This window comes from Crinia signifera, chromosome 6 (assembly GCF_055691185.1).
Source record: "Crinia signifera chromosome 6, ASM5569118v1, whole genome shotgun sequence".
Taxonomy (NCBI): domain Eukaryota; kingdom Metazoa; phylum Chordata; class Amphibia; order Anura; family Myobatrachidae; genus Crinia; species Crinia signifera.
Window position 1 is genome coordinate 139,549,342 of NC_139222.1, and position 16,952 is coordinate 139,566,293.

The 16,952-nt window shown below is 41.6% G+C and overlaps 2 protein-coding genes across 5 annotated transcripts in view; one reads left to right on the plus strand and one right to left on the minus strand.

Moving 5' to 3' along the window:
- The first annotated feature begins 255 nt into the window (after window positions 1-255).
- Window positions 256-8,322, plus strand: TMUB2 (transmembrane and ubiquitin like domain containing 2). The gene is made up of 3 exons (XM_083147391.1): window positions 256-406; window positions 2,643-3,280; window positions 5,522-8,322. Exons 2-3 carry the CDS (start codon window positions 2,646-2,648, stop codon window positions 5,883-5,885), a joined length of 999 nt encoding a protein of 332 aa, XP_083003517.1. The 5' UTR covers window positions 256-406; window positions 2,643-2,645; the 3' UTR covers window positions 5,886-8,322.
- A 6,598-nt stretch (window positions 8,323-14,920) lies between these two features.
- The window catches only part of ATXN7L3 (ataxin 7 like 3), a 37,582-nt gene continuing 35,550 nt past the window's right edge, over window positions 14,921-16,952 (minus strand). For all 4 annotated transcript variants that reach the window (XM_083147395.1, XM_083147396.1, XM_083147394.1 and 1 more), the window contains exon 13: window positions 14,921-15,853. In XM_083147395.1, coding sequence (XP_083003521.1) covers window positions 15,711-15,853 — 143 coding nt within the window. In that variant the 3' untranslated portion in view covers window positions 14,921-15,710. The remainder of the gene's footprint in view (window positions 15,854-16,952) is intronic.

Below are 16,952 nucleotides of genomic sequence, written 5' to 3' on the forward strand. Positions count from 1 at the left end.
CATGTGTGTCTACCCTATTGCCTGTCGACCAATAGTGATTGACACTGTCAACCTTAAAATCTACATCCGGAACAACAGCATAGGTTTCTGACATGGCTGGAATGGCATGCTGGTACTTCTAGTTCTACAGCACACTGGTCTCGTACAGAAATGAGGAGAGGTGGGATTGGAGCTCAGACTAGCCTAAAATAACCCTGTCACAAAGTTATACATTTGGGAGAACTTAAAGTACAGGTGCTGGCTTGCCAGTACTGTATGTGTTCTACACTTCCGGCTCCGGGTGATGACGTCAGCCAGGCACACCTACCAGGTCTCGGTTTGTTGACGTTGACGCCTCACCTTCCTGTGTCGGGTGGGCCCTGGGTGACCCGAATTGGGGCTGACAGGATCCCAGCGGTGGTCGGAGGTGAGTAAGAGTGTCAGCTCTCCCGGTGTGACGTCACCTGGCGCCCGATATGGGTCTGTCTCCCGGCACGCATCAGGCTGGTACAGGGGGCGATATACCCGCAGTGCAGGTACCAGGCATCCCCCACACAGGCCGGGTGCACATATCACATATAGGGGGTGACACTGAGTGTCTCCTAAATATAAGGAGAGGGTGCAGTCTGTGGTGACCTGTATACTGCAACATATATCGTGTAGTATATGTCTTCTGCCAGAGTGTACTTGTGTTGTTGTGTCCCTGTGTTGTTGTGTCCCTGTGATGTTGTGTCCCTGCTCTTGTATTGTATAGAATACATTCCTATCCGTTTATTGTATATTGTCTTTATATCACAATTAAAGGGGTGACACTCTTTCAGTCCACATTGACTGTGTCTATCTCTATGCTGCATGTTGTGTTATACAACTTTTTTGTGTTAGGTCCGTGTTGTAATATTGAATACAATAGAATCTGTATACAGTATTTGTATTGCTTAACACATTGGGTTACACAATATCTGGTATAGGTGAATGTATAGCTAACATGGATTGCGTACAATAGCTATGGGTCTGTGTGCACTGCATTATCTATTCTCTAACATGGTTGCAGTTATGTCAGTTTATTGTTACATATACATCTTTTAAATGGTGCCCTTGTGTCAGTATATAAAACTTGCTCTATATTGAGGTGTGGTGCTTCACTTAAATACTGGGGCTATCATTTTAACAGCTGTAGGACATAATTTAACTATGGGTCCCCTCATTTCTTAAATAAATCCTGCATAGTGTGCTATATTACAGTATATTGTCATATCTGTTTATATGCAGTCACTTGTTTGAGATCATATCAGTAGCTAAAAGGTGTATACAAAAAACCTTAACTACCTAGAACTTGGTACACACTGTCGTATTCCTATCAATGTTTATTATGTTAACATAAGGTCGGCTAGTGTTAATTCTAGCACCCTGAATCTTTCAAAACCCGCGCAGTTCCTCTTCAATGCATGGGGTGTTGCTCTTTGCAGTGGTACTTCTAGTACAGGTCTGTATATTAAAGCTGAAATAGACTGCACTGTGATAGCAGCACCAAAGCAGAGAGCGACACCCCAGGCAGGGAAGAGAAGATGCAGGGTGCTAGAATGAACACTAGGACCCTATGTTAACATAATAGACATTGACGGGAATAGGACAGTGTGTACCAGCACCCCCTGTCTTGAGTTGGTTAAAGTGATGATGGTACAGTCTCTGGTTTTGGGTTCACATATTCCCTAATCAATCCAAAACACAGTTGCTTTTTTAATTATGTGATATTCAGATTAATTGCCATATTGTAGTTTAAAGACCCTTAAACAATCCACTTCATGAAATGTATTCATTATTATTCTGTTTCTAAAATAAAAATAAGCTCACCATGGTGTAGTTGATAGCCTAAATGTAACAATGTTTTACAGTTAATGTATAGTTCTCATTTGGTTTGGTACTTGTGTAGTTTCACGGCGCCGTGCTACTTCCGGTTTCTACGCTCGGCAAACTATCTAAAATAAACTAACTTAACTCCATGCCAACATGGATAGTTCATACCCCCACTATCCATGTTGGCATGGAGTTGATTTAAGATAGCGTGGCGAGCCCCGCAAGGGGACTCAGACGCACGGCGCCATGCTGGCGCCGTGAAACTACACAAGTACCTTTGGTTTTCTTGCCATCGTTATCAAAGGCTCACACTGGATTAGAAAAACAAGATCTACAGATGCACTGAATGTGCAATAAAGGTTTACCTGTTACCAATGTGATACAGAAAAACATAACTTGTTTGTTGAATACAAGCAATAAAATATCCAACCCTTGTTTAGTGTTAGTCCAAGGTCTGAATAACATTGATAATGGCATATGGTGTCTCCATACCTTTTTAGTATTTAAGTGATTATGGTGCAACGCACCGTCTGGATATTTGCCAGCATCCATTTAAAGCTCCAAGTCTACAGTGATTGTTGAGGACAGGATATTGTACATAAAGTGGCAAGTGCTTGGAGAATTTCTCAGGCACATAAACAGATTGTTCTCTATACATATATAGTGACCATGCAAAAATAGAGATAGGTGAAGTATTTTGTCATAAATTGTATTATTAATCTTTAGTTTCCAATTAATGTGTATAATCTGTAAAATTAATGGTAAAAACACTATCTTCTTTGCCTTACTTGTGTCCGTTTTCCCCATAGGAAATGGGCATGGAGTCGCCCCCGCCCACCATGATTGAGGGTCTCGGTGATGAGGTTACAGTAGCAGTTGGCCTCTTTATTTTATTCCTAGCACTCTCTCTGGCATGGCTGTCAACTTATGTGGCCGAAGGAAGTGATCCCCTGCTGGGCAGCCTGATACCCACTGGACGTAGAGAACCTCTCCTTGGGCTCAGTAACCCTGTGCCCCCAAGTCCAGAACCACAGGGTACTGTGGAGCCTCAAGCGGAGAAACCAGAAGAAGGGGAACAAGGCCAAGGTGGAGAGCAGGGTGCAGGCAGTGAGAATTCCAACCTTGACCAGATGCTGGACATCCAAGGAGTGCCTAAGCGCAGCCAGCCCATTCCACCTGTAAGGGAAGAGGTGGAAGAGCTGGCAGCAGGGGATGCTGAGGGACAGGATAGTTCTCTTTGTGTCGCCAGTAGTAAAGATCCAGTAGAAGAGCAAGCCAAAGAGATGAAGAGCGTAGCCAGAGATCATGAGTGGAAGAGGAAAGCTGGCGCAAGTCAGGAGCAGACACAGCCAGAAGAAGGACTAATCACAGTTCGGCTGAAGTTTCTGAATGAAACAGAGGAGGTGGCTTTAGTTAGGCCAGATGACACAGTTGGAACACTGAAAAGGTGAGAAGAAAAACATCTGGCAATAGATGTATAAATGCAGCATGCTTCCTGAAGGAATGTCATCTTGCGTAAAAACGCTTGTGCAATTTCCATGGAGTGCATAATTTCTCCTTTTATTGGTTTGTACTGTAGTTACTACATATGTGTCCTCATACGTAAGATGCCTGGTTGAGTGAGCCATCAGATCCTCTGCGACTCTTCTAGAGTCTGCCATTTTTTTATTGTGTGTTTTTCTACCCTAAAATATGTCTTATGGTGCGTACACACGGTGAGATTTCACTTTCTATTCAGTCTGGGTTGGTTACAGTGTTCACATTCGATTTTGACTATGTAGTACAGATCTGTACTATATAGTCTTGCCTGCCAAGACTCGATTTACACTTCACAGGACTGTGCATTGGGCTTGAATCTGCATTGAATGTAGAAAAACCATTTGTTGCCCATTTGATTTTCGATTCAATTTTGCTTCTGTAAGCAAAATCAAATAGAAAAATAGTGCATATCTCACCATGTGTATCTCACTCTTATTAGTCATTGTGATACACCAGGAGTCTGTGCTGGTTAATTTGATATGCATCACTTGTATATCTGTGTGTGTGACTGAGGCCCTTATTCTGGTTCACTCGCAAAGGCAAATTCCTTCTCGAATGGACAACACCATGTGCACTGCAGGTGGGGCAGATGTAACCTGTGCAGAGAATATTTGATTTGGAAGGGTTTTACTTCAAAGTGAGATCTATGTTGCAGTGTAAAAATAAAGCAGTCAGTAATATCCCTGCACAGAAACAAAATAACGCACCCAAATCTAATTCTCCCTGCATATGTTACATCTGCCCCACCTGCAGTGCACATGGTTTTGTCCATTTGAGAAGGAATTTGCCTTTGCGAGTGGACAGAATAAGGGCCTGAATCTGTATATGAAGCACAAGGGAACTTGTGGAAAAAAGGTTATTGCAGCTGCATCTTAGCACTTTTGTATTCCGATTCAGACTCCATCATACACAGATATACATGTGTTGCATATCAATAAGCACAGTCTCCATGTGTGACCTGCTCGCATAACATTGTGACTAAGACATATGGGACCTTGTGTGCTGAGAGGGGCTCTCTTGGTGTATCTGCAATAAGGTATGATGACACGTTTTTCATTGGATTGTAGATAAGGTGCAAAGTGTACTAGTAAGACATGTAGGGGTGTGAAATATACACAATAGTTATGCTATTTACGCATTAATTTAATACATTGGGGGGGGGGCTTGATTAAGTTTATAATATAAAGTGTGTATATATATATATATTAAATGTTAATTAATTTGGCTTATTAATAACCAATAAGAACTGTTAGTTTTTAGTTTTCTATTATTGTATGTTTCAAGCTCTTTCATCATTGCCAAGTATCTTTACACCAGGCCTTAGGGAGTCTTAAGGAACATACGCAAAATAGGTGTTCTCTCTGGGGGAGTCTGCTCTAAAATGAATGTGCAGTTGCATACTACAAATCTGCCTCTATAGGCACAAGGCAGCACTCATGCATGTCACTTTCTGCTTTGATTTGTAACTACAGTCAGAGCTACTACCAGTAACTCTGTCACACTCTGGGTTTCCGAGAGGAGAGTAATTTTGGCCACAGTAATTGCATTTAGCAGTGCTGGATGGTGGTGGTGGTAGGGGGGAAGTATGCAGAGGGCGATCAGGCTGATTTTACTCAATATGTTGGTTTTTTTTTTTACTATAATGTATTTTTGGGAGGTGGACAAAAATAGTCACATGCTGGTAATGTGTTAAATCAACAGATTGAATTAATAGGTCCCTATAGTCTACCTATATATTCCAACATTTTTTTTTTTTTAATCATGTCAGGATGTAAGCTGGTACAACCAGTAGGCAACAGCTGTGAGCATATTAGTAAATCGGCAGGGTCCCCTCAACAGTAGAGTCGCTTTGTAAAACTTTGGTCAATCTGACGCAAGAAGAACGGCTGTAAAACGTATCTTCATATGAAATTTAGATCATGTATAAAATGCGTTTGGAATTTCCCCCCCCCGGCTTTGAAGTTCTAGGTCCTCCTAGTGGCCTTATGATAGAGATCGAGAAATGAAAACCAAAAATTGTGACTGTGTAATATTTAAAAATGATATTGATTAGTCAAATTCTGGAGAAGGAATAAAATGTATCTTGTACATTTGAATCACCAGTACTCACACATTCTGTTATGTTTCTCATTTGTCCTTCTCCCATCAGTAAATACTTTCCAGGACAGGAGCCCCAGATGAAGCTTATCTACCAGGGACAGCTTCTTCATGACTCTTCGCAGACCCTGCGCTCCCTCCATATCGCAGACAACTGTGTCATCCACTGCCACCGTTCTCAGGCCACCGTCCCATCCTCCCCAGTAGGAGCTGAATCTGGAGGAACTTCCCCAGAGACCACTGGCCTCACGCCACCTATTGGGAACCTGATGATCCCAGTCTTTGTGGTCATGTTGGCATTGATCTGGTATTTCCGGATCAACTATCGTCAATTTTTCACAGCTCCTGCCACTGTCTCCCTGGTTGGGGTTACTGTGTTCTTCAGCTTCTTAGTCTTTGGCATGTATGGACGATAAGGAGAAAAAACAAAAGACTTTGGGAAGATGGGTACAAGAACATTGAACTATTGTATAGCAGTACAATGAGATACAAGATAAAACAACACATTTTCTGATCTGTATTGTGTATCCGTTCACCAATACCTTAATCAGTCTTAATTCCATGAATTTTTTTCTGGTACAGAGGCTGGAATTAACCATGATTCTATGCGGTATTAATTGCTGTGTGATCTCAGATATACTAATTGTCATAGTGATCTAATTTATCCCCGAAGGGCCTTGTTTCACAGGATGCATATCATGTCATAAAGAATGGCATCATAACCGTCAGGACACAATGCTGGCATTGAGGTCACCAATCTGCCATGGAGGAAACAGAAGGGTTTGTATATAAGGCAGTAACACTAAGAGAATGGAACTATATATAAGGCTGGGGCAGAGCGACCAGTGAGTACATCCATCTCAAGGGGAGGCCACTTCATACTCTAATGTAACAATGGATTCTCTATGATATGGCATGGATATAACAACCCGCCATCACAAGAAGCACATTTCTAACATGAAATCTGATCCTACCGCAAAGACACATTATCTTTATATAGATCTTGTGTTTATTTCCATGTCTTGTACCAAATACAAGTAATATGATGATGCATGGTATAACTGACCAGATCATAGATTTTGAGAATTGTGTGCATGTTGTGATGCACTATTTTATAAACCGACACAAGCATTATTTTTATTAGATCCTGCACCTATTAATAAGGGAGAATGTCAGCGTGAGGACAGTGGCTCCTGATAACCTGGATTTTACCCCAAAAAGCCTTGAACGGTTGATGTTATTGAGTGTAGTATTTGAAAATGTTTAAGAAGAAGAATTTTCTTTGTGCATACCATGTCTTCATCAGAGATAAACCAAACCCTGTCATACCTAAACTCTTGTCTTGTGGTTACCCTCCTAGCAATATTACTTATGGAGGTTCAGAGGTGGTTGGGTGGGTTAAGGTGTTTTCACCATTTAATCAAAGATTTGTTATCCGAAATCTTGATATCCTAGACGGGATCCCAGAAATCCAGCATTTTACATCCAGTCACATAATAAATCTTCTGTGTTGTAATGTAGATGGTGTGACAATGGTAAGAGTTCTAGATTATTCCACAGTGAATTGGCTATAGACTTAATAGGAAAAAAGATAAAGGGGGCGTACCTGCAAATAGGTGTGTCACAACTGCTCATAGCACACCGTTATACCATAACAGTAATGGGGACACATGTCATATCTCCAATGTATAACAAAAGCAAAGATCTACAGGGTTAATATAGTAATGAATAAAATAATTTTGCTTCTTGATGAACTGCATTAGAGGGTCCAGCGCCTCATTTTTATCAACGATTATGCCACCTGTGGTTGTCCCCTTTACCCGCATATGTGTGTGTGGTCAGAGCGAGCTGACTGTAATACAGCCCTACAGTCTCAATACTTGAGCTGATATGCATTGAAAAAGGAATGCCTTATACCACACAGCTTTCCCCATCAGAAGGTATAAAATCCTATATACCACTGGTTAACTTGATGTGTTAGTCCATGTGCGTATCTCTATGAACATTTACTGTGGTGCACAAGAGTAGCAAGTCTTCACCATACAGCTTTTACCATTGTTCTTCCCAATGATCAGTGTCCAGTTTGGCAAGTGGGTGGCCTTATTGGATCATTTGCCATTGGGTCACGACTGGAGCTTTTTAATATGGATTGAAGTTGATTACACAGGCTGGTAGCGGTCAATTTTTGAAACTCTATTTACACATATAACTAATACTGGCTACTGGGCATCATGTTTGTTTCTGGGTCACGTGCTATTAGCGGGTGTGATATAGCACACTGACCGTCGGGATTTTGAAAGTCATTAGCCCAACGTTGGACTGCCTAGACTCTGACAGCGGGCGGAGTGCAAGGAAGCCCCTTGCGGGCTCGCTATGCTCGCCACCTATTCTATTCTCCTTCTATGGGGGTCGTGGACCCCCACGAGGGAGAATAACCAGTGGCCATCGGGATCCTGGCACTTTGTCCCTCTGTGGGTGTCCACAACACCCATAGAGGGCCAACCCCCCAGCGAGCCCGCAAGGGGGGGGCGATCCACATCGACCCCCCCCCCCCCCCCCTGCCATTGTCGGGATTCCGGCGTCTGGATTTTGACTGCCGGGATACCATACCAATTCCCTGAATAGGCTGTGTGCCAAGGAGATCAGCATGACCCTGGGAAACCATGGCATTGACTTCATATGTCCGTAATCTAAACCAAGTTATAAGTTGTTTGGTCTAGTAGTAGAGGCCCTTATTTGGATTGATATCTTATGATTGAAATATTCTCCATGTGAGCATTTGAGGTGAATATGGCAGCGTATGTTTAAAGCACTCACAATGGATTAGATCAATAAATAAAACTTTTGTCACCAGTTCGTTTCAAAAACGCTTGTATCACTAAACCAGATTAATATTTGAGTTTATATTGGCATAAAAAGGAATTAGTACAATTTGTTACAATGCAAGCTTGGTGTGCTTGTGGGTTGTGTTTAGATAGTTCAGATTGCCTCCCTTCAGTATTATATATCTGGCCTGGTAATTTTAAAAGGTTGATAAATGCTCATAAACTGTGTTGGAATATTGATTATGTTTAATTATAATGTGTTATGCTAAAAAGAAAATTGAGGTGTTTTCAGGCATTTCATGTCACTCTGGTTCCTAGTGATTGGCAAGGTTGCATTCTATGGAGCTGCACACATTACCGTAGGCTACACATTGTTTTCCTGTGCCTCTCTAAGGGGTTTGCGGAAAAAGTAGGTATGTTGTGATGTGCACATTGCAGTCAAGCCTGTAATTGAATAGTTCCCTATGATTTAGCCCCCACAACAGTGGTATGCACTATATATATCGGCACTCGGTATCAGATCCATTCTCCTTGCTCCTGGTGCCATTCACAGGGGTAATAACCCCTCAAATGCACAATCCCAATTGCTTTTCACCTCCCTTCTGTCTCTCCGGTACACTGTCTCTGGGTAAAGCTTAAATCCGCTCTCTTCTGCTCCCCCACATTGAGGCCATCTCTCAATTTTATCACTTTAAGCTCCAACACATTGCCAACCTATCCTAGTTGCCTTTGGTGCAACCAAACTACTACTGTTCACTTTGGTCTCACCTCTCCCACGTCACTTTGGTTTTAGGTTTAACAAGTGATATTCTTGTTGTTATCACTCCTTACACATGGTAATGCTATCCTAGCCAATCAGCTCCTGTCACATGCTTAAAATGACAGGATTGGTTGGAGCACCATATAATATTCAGAACCAGTGATATTGTTAAATCCTCCCATACTGCTTCTGCCTCTTCCCCTTTTTCTCTATCCCACTCAGAATACAGTTCGAGCTACTCACAGTCACATGCAAAGTCTGAAATTACTCCTTCCCACCCTGTATTGGGGAGCCATATCAAAGAGAGCGATACAGTGGAGAAGTTGCCCATGGCAACCAATCAGCTTCAGTCATTTTATAGACATCTAGATAAATTCTAGAAATGAGTTGATAAGTTGCTATGGCCAATTTCACTTTTATCTGTCTTGAAGATTTTACAGGTGAATGGATAAATGTAAATCTGTATTATTTCTTCTTCCTCTGTTTAGGGAACAGTGTTTGATAATGGGGTAGAGTGGTGGTTTAGGTGCCTACACTTAACTGGTTAACATTTCTAGTATATGTTCCTGCACCTGTATTTTCCCCCCAACTTTTCTACTTGCCTGTGACTGGCAGTTTGGCAGCTGTGGAATCAAATCAGCTCATGGTTGCTGATGGTCTCTGGTAATGACAGTGGCAGTCCAGCAGCAGAAGTCACTTTCTGCAGATGGAAGGAATCCTTGTCTGAGATCCACTGCAGAGAGCAGCGACAATTGGATGTGATCTCCGTGCACGCACAGATGACATTGTACGTTACAGATAATTTATGCTAGCAGCAAGAAGTTCCAGTATCCAGACCCTCCCACCTACAAGAGAAGTGGAGGGAGCTGGACCATTAGCACCGATGACTCCTCTCTAAACTTACAGTGTAAAAATAGATTACATTTCGTATATAAAGTAAGCATTAGGATTACAGGTCATTACGATGAATAAAAATGTTTGCTTGACAATTCTGACACCTATTTTGACAAATTCACTTTGCACTCAAAGGATTTATCAATAATCTGGCAGCCTGGGACAGAAATTATAGCAATAGTACAGTCCGACAGCTGAAAGAAGCATGCATTGATGGCTACTGTGAAGCTCCTGCCTTCCCATTCCATCTTTGTATTTAGTATAAATGTCAGAAAATGTTAATAGTTACAAGACTAAGCACAAAATAGGGAAACCTAATATTCATATTTTTGCACAGTCAGGCTAACTTATCCAGTGAAGACCCACAGGTGAGTTGTGTTGCCTGCATGAGACTCATAATTGGCAGTATGTTGTGGAGGTTCCAGCAGGCACTGCGAAGGAGCCAGCTTAAGCTAGCCCATTGGCTCTTTCTATAGGTTCAATTATGAGAAAGGAACTAATTTTGTGCCCAGTCAGAGTAATAGGGTAACATACACAGACAGTTTCACCGAAGATGGACCATGTTGTGAACCAGAGTTCCTTTCACCTGGGTTCGGGACATTGGTTTTTTAGAAGTTCCAGGGCCAAAGTGACAGAGGACTGATATATGTCTTGAGAAAACATTATCCTCATAAAATACATTACTTTTGTTGGGCCAAAAATGTTTAATCGACAGTTATGGGACATAAGGAAGATTCTGAGTTCAGACCCAGCATCTTGAATAGATGGGAGTGTTCATGGGATGGAGTGTTCACGTGGAACAGGTTAGAGCTGTCTGGTAAGATTTAGCCATTAGGAATGTAGATATTAAGGGGATATAATTTTTAGAACCAAAATGCTTGAAGAAAAAGAGTATTATTTTGTCAACTTTCCAATTATCAGATTAAGTCGCAGAGCCCTGGCTAATTCCTGGTAAAAATATGTCAAATTCGATTCAGATTATATGTAGCTCACTCAGCCAAAGATAAGGTTTTCCCTATTCTGGATTTGTCAGTCACTGTTGTGCTACCTAAGTATGTATTAGCAGTTATTGAATGTGCATGCAATCACACAGTAATATTGCCTGTAAAAGATAAGTATTAAAAGGCTAACTTGAGATGGGAATATAGGAATCAGATCTGACTAGAAAAACAAACAACATGTTTACCTATGCAAAACAGGGCTTCTGAGAAAGTAATGATACCTTAATCACTAGGACACATGCAATTCTGTGTAGTGGAGGTGCTGGCACATTATGGATCTCTATGGAGGGAAGGTGCCTGCTTAATCAGCATTATGTGGTTGCGCAAGCACTTGTCTCTAGTGCATGGGTCTTCAAACTGCAGCCCTCCAGATGTTGTGAAACTACAAATCCCAGCATGCCTTGCCACAGTTTTTCTATAAGGGAGTGTTAAAACTGTGGCAAGGTATGCTGGGATTTGAAGTTTCACAACATCACTGTGGCAAGGTATGCTGGGATTTGAAGTTTCACAACATCTGGAGGGCCACAGTTTGAAGACCCATGTGTGCTCTGTCCTAGGTACTACAAAGAAGATAAAACTTCGCAGCAGTGGATTTCTCTCCTCTGTGGGCATTTTGGTAGAGTCATAATGCAGCATTATGTCCCTGTCCCCCCAAGTAAGTGCATAATTGACCTGGGTTTATGGTATGATGCTTTAGCAGCCAATTGGTCTAGCTAGAAAATAGGTCAACATTGAAATAGACAAAACGAGAAAATGCCAACATGGATTTCTCATGGGGTTTTGTCCCCCCCCCCCAGATTTCATCACGTGGACCCCACTATGCTAGGCCCACTTTATGGCTGATGAAGTACAAAAAAAAAAAAAAAAAAACAGGTTAAATGCCACTCACCTAGGTCTTAGTTAATAAATTGGTGGGATATATTGTAACAAGGGACTATCTTGTTATTTATCTACTACAGGTAAAGTAGGAATGCATGTGTGATCGGTTGTTATGTTTAGTTATATTCAGTCAGTTATATGTGAAAGCTGCGGATGACATCCATCTGCAGACCCTGTTCCTGACATACATGCTGATGCCAATGTCCCTGAAATAGACGCAGCATATAATAGTCAGTGAATGAATTCAGCTCCGATTACTAGCAGCTGAGGTTACCAGGTCAAACACATTTTTATTAGTTACTTGCATTACAAGCAACTAATTCAAATGTTTTAATTATGTTATTGTTATACAAGGATGGATTTACACTGAATGTTTATATCATGGGAGACATTTCTGGTGCTCAGGAAATATCTCGTGCTGGCTAGTGCATGAACGCAGACAGCTGTGTGTTATACATTACTGTACATCCATGCCCAGCAACATTTTGTTCCTTGGTTATAAGATACACAGCATCACAAGACCGTTTTTTTTTTTTTTTGTATTCACTCATGCAATGCAAACTATACAAAAGTAATAAATGTTTTATCTTCAATGTGATTTTTGCCCACAGATAGTTTGCTCACGTTATTTTGAGGATTTGTAGTCTGGTAGAAGACATTCTTCCATATTATGTGCTATTTATTCGTGAGCAGCAGAAAATGTGACAGGGTCCAAGGCATTGGAAGACCAGGCGTTGCTGGGTTTGCAGCCAACACTTCTATTTTCCAGTTTGGAGAGGGGTTAGCAGGCCAGAAAGGTCTCCTCAGTGCAGGATGTACAGCAGCAGAGGGACTGACCCACCAGCTCCCATTCACAACATTCTCAAGTGCAACACAATACTAAACATTCTGCTGCCTACTGGCCCAGTCCATGATGTGGAGGACAGATATACTTGTCATTTATACTTTAAGCCTTATAGACAGGGCTCTGCTCCTCTATAAGAGGATCTGTAAGAAGCCATGGTTTCCACGAAATAATCACGTTATCAGTGCCATTTAAATACACTCATTTTAACATGACATTTTTTACTACATCTAAATCTGACCACTTGATCCTCCAAACGTGCCACATCACCCATATATATCCTCAGTCATGTACTAGAGCTCAGTGTTGGCTTACTTTGACACTCCAGCTGTTGTTGAACTACACATCCCAGCATGCCCTACATCAGTTTTAGCATGGCTAAATGGTAAAGCTGTAGCAGGGCATGCTGGGATATGTAGTTGAACAGCAGCTGCAGCGTCAATTGTTTTTTGTATGTTCGAAATGTCTGCCCTGGGCATGTTGGTGTTAGATCTAGCATTAGTATTCTTCCTGCTGTTGTTATTTTAAAATACCATTTCCACATACAGTGCCTCTATGAAGACACACCTTCCTCCTCTGCCTCAGACAACCATGTGTGATGCCACATGCGAAGGCAGGAGAGTCCATCTCTGAAACTCTGACCGAAAAACTTGTCATTCACACAAATCTTATCCACTTTGTCCAGTGTTCTACAGCAAGTGTAACTTCCTACCAGACCAAAATTTGGCCAAGGCTTAATTAACTCCCCCTCCTACATCTTTTACCTCACTTTCAATTACAGTGGAGATGGTGTTGAAAGCAGTGTTCTTCTCTTGTACAGAGTACCAGTGTTACAAGGCCCGATTCAGATGCATCACACAACAAGGCCAGGAAACCTGTAAGCAGATGGTGCAAACCTTGGCCTGCATACAACACAGAGCAGATATGCCCCCATTCTGCATATACACAGCATTGCCACCCCACAGTCAGTCATGCTGCTTAGGGAGCACTGAGAGTCGTGACATGCACCGCTTCTACAGATCTATAGCTATAGACTTGCAAACATATCTGAAATCAGACCTATCTGTGAAAGCAAACATGAAAACAATCCAAAAATGAGGAGCATGAAGCCTTCTCTTTACTTAAAAAAAAAAAAAAAAAAAAGAAGCCAAAAACATTGCACCACCACAATGTGTGAAGCAACAGCTCCAGGCCACATGTCACAGCCAGGATATTTCCTGCGCAGACTTCTTTAGGTGCTTCCCAGAGATGAGGGCTGTTTTATGTATGTTGTCTGTGTGGCAGCCCAGATATATGTAACCTGCAGCAGACAAAGGTTTTTCATTAAAGAAAAAACCCATACCTTCTATAAATCCAATAGTTAATTCACAGAAGAATAGTTAAAACAATCAGTCAATTTAAATAAAACTTCTCAAAAAGAGAAGTTTTATACACTTATGCTATTACCATTAGCAGCAGCCCCTGTCACTAATCCACTTCCTCAACGTCTTTCATCACCGTTGCTCCTTACTCCCAGGATCCATCGGTATGCTTTCACCACAGCATGCACAATCATTACAGAAACCCCACCTCACAGAGTGGCATGATAGTGTAACAGAGGAGATAGATATAGACACATACATACAGCGCTCTCTCTCTATAATAAATATATTTTATAGACACACACACAATGTAGCTTGTGGCACATTTATTAAGCCTGGAAATGTAATCAAGTTGAAACTAATCAGACACCAGCCAGTCAGCTCCTAACTGTCATGTTACCACATGGGTCTGAAAAATGTCAGTTGGGATGACATGATGCTACATTACTACCTTTATCACTTCTCCAGACGTAATACATTTGCCCCTGATCTTTACCTAAAACATTTCATATCATTCACATCAGCTGCTTCTCCTTGCAGTTTTTATTCTCTCTACCTATGTAGGTACACACACACGCCAATTATGAGAAAACCCATAAAAGACCACCACATAAAAACTAAACCCATGACGCAATAACTGCAGGACAGCAAAGCCAACAGTCATACTACCCCAACAGTGTAACAGGTGTTGGCTTTCCTGTATATTTGCTGCCAATTGCATTTTTCTTTTTAATAGTTATCGGAAACACAATTTCATATGACATTATCAAAGCAAATAATCCCCTATGAGAATACTGTCAAGATCACACCCACAATACATTTCCTTTATCCAAGAAATTAATTTGTTGCCATCATAAAGTCACTTTTAATTTGTTGCCATCATAAAGTCACTTTTCCAAACAGAAGTGGCACTTTATCGTATATTGTACATGTCAGTGTGAGAAATGCTCCCACTACACACTTTTACAATAAAGCAAATCTGCTTACAATGAAATACTTAGTGTGAATTTTTAATACGTGCAAGATTAACCATTAACCTGCCAGAGGCAGAAACACTTTGGTGCCCCTCAGTTGTGTTGGGGCCCACACCAGAACACTTCGTGTGAGAAGTGATGAGGTCATATGTGGTTTTGCAAGTCTTCAAGTGTATGGTCTCACATTCCAGAACGTTCCAGAGATGAGAGTTACAGCACAGGGAGAGTCCTGTTGCAGCACAGAGTCCAGTTATTCATTGAAAGACCCAATGTCGCTATACGACTCAGCAGCAGAAGTCTAACACTTCATGACTAAAGAGTTTTAGTCTTCATAAAAGGACTCCATTTCAACCTCGCATTGTCTATTAAATCCCCTCCCCCCAACCCTTTTTTTCAAACTCCTACCATCAAAGTTGTAAGGACCACACAGGACATTACTGGTAGCCAGGCAGCACAGACGCAGCATACAAAACATGGCAGCACGCAGCGATGCCAGAAATGGACTTGGTGGACAGGAGTACACTGCCTCACAGGATGTTTTTTTCCTCCATTTTTTTTTCACAGTAGAGGGTTTATTACTGGGGAAGAGGGGTGAGGCTGGTATTAACCATTTGCAGCCAGTGGGCTAAGCAGGCAGAGGTAACAGCCCATGTATAGAATGGCCCACAGATTTACGGTCCATGACACCATAACACCCTTCCTCTCAGTTGAGTTCACTGTACATTCCTGGTGTCAGTGGGGCAGGGCCTTTAGGTTTCTTCTTTTTGTTAGCACCTCCTGCACTGCCCAGGTTGATATGACTTGGCTTTTTCTTCTTAGGTTTCCGAGTGTCTGAGTTATTTGTACCTAGGAGACAGATGACAGAAAATATAATTACTAGAAGGATGGAAGAGTTTTTGTCTATTACGTTATTTTCTGTTGAAATTTAAGAGATTTAATTTTAATGACTAGGCAATGCTATTTCATGGCAGCGTTTACAGCATTGCTTTGCCAAATAGGCATGGCATTGACTTGTGGTATTACAAACTACCTATAGACAGTCTCTAGCCCTATATGTACACACTGGGCAACAAGTACATCGCTCAACACACAGTGCTGCACCAGAGCGCTGTCACTGCCCATGTTCCCAAAAGACAGAACATGGGCAATGTCCAGATTTATACTGCATGCAGGGAAAATCTAATCATGCGATAGAGGTGAGTGGTGGGCACATCTCCATCGCAGGGTGGCGTATACGCGGAGCAATCCGGGCTCCATTTCTAATCTAAGATTGCTTAGAAATGGGTCTGAAATTGTGTGTATTTGCCCCTTTTCTCTCTTGTAGGACAAGATTTCAGGCCAGCATGTGGAGAGGTCACAGCCTCATTAATAAATACCTCTTTGCAATAGTGTGTATATAGGGCCTAATTCAGACTTAATAGCTGGGTAAATTTGTTCTCAAAATTTGTCAAAACCATGCTGCACTGCAGGTGCAGCAGATGCAACAGGTGCAGAGTTACATTTGGGTAAGTTATTTTGTTTCTATGCAGAGTAAATATTGGCTGCTTTATTTTTACACTGCAATTTCGATTTCAGTTTCAATAGTATTTCACCAAATTCTAACTCTCTTTGCACATGTTACATCTGCCCACCTGCAGTATAGCATGGTTTTGACAAATTTGGAGAACCAGTGATTTATTTATTTATTAACAGTTTCTTATATAGCGCATACATATTCCGCAGCGCTTTACAGAGGATATTCACATCAGTCCCTGCCCCAGTGGAGCTTACAATCTATATTCCCTACCACATATACACATACATTCTAGGGTTAATTTTTTTGGGAGCCACTCAGGCTACAAGTATATTTTTTGGATTGTGGGAGGAAACCGGAGTACCCAGAGAAAACCTACGCAAGTACGGGGAGAATATACAAACTCTGCAAAGTTAGAGCCATGGTGGGAAT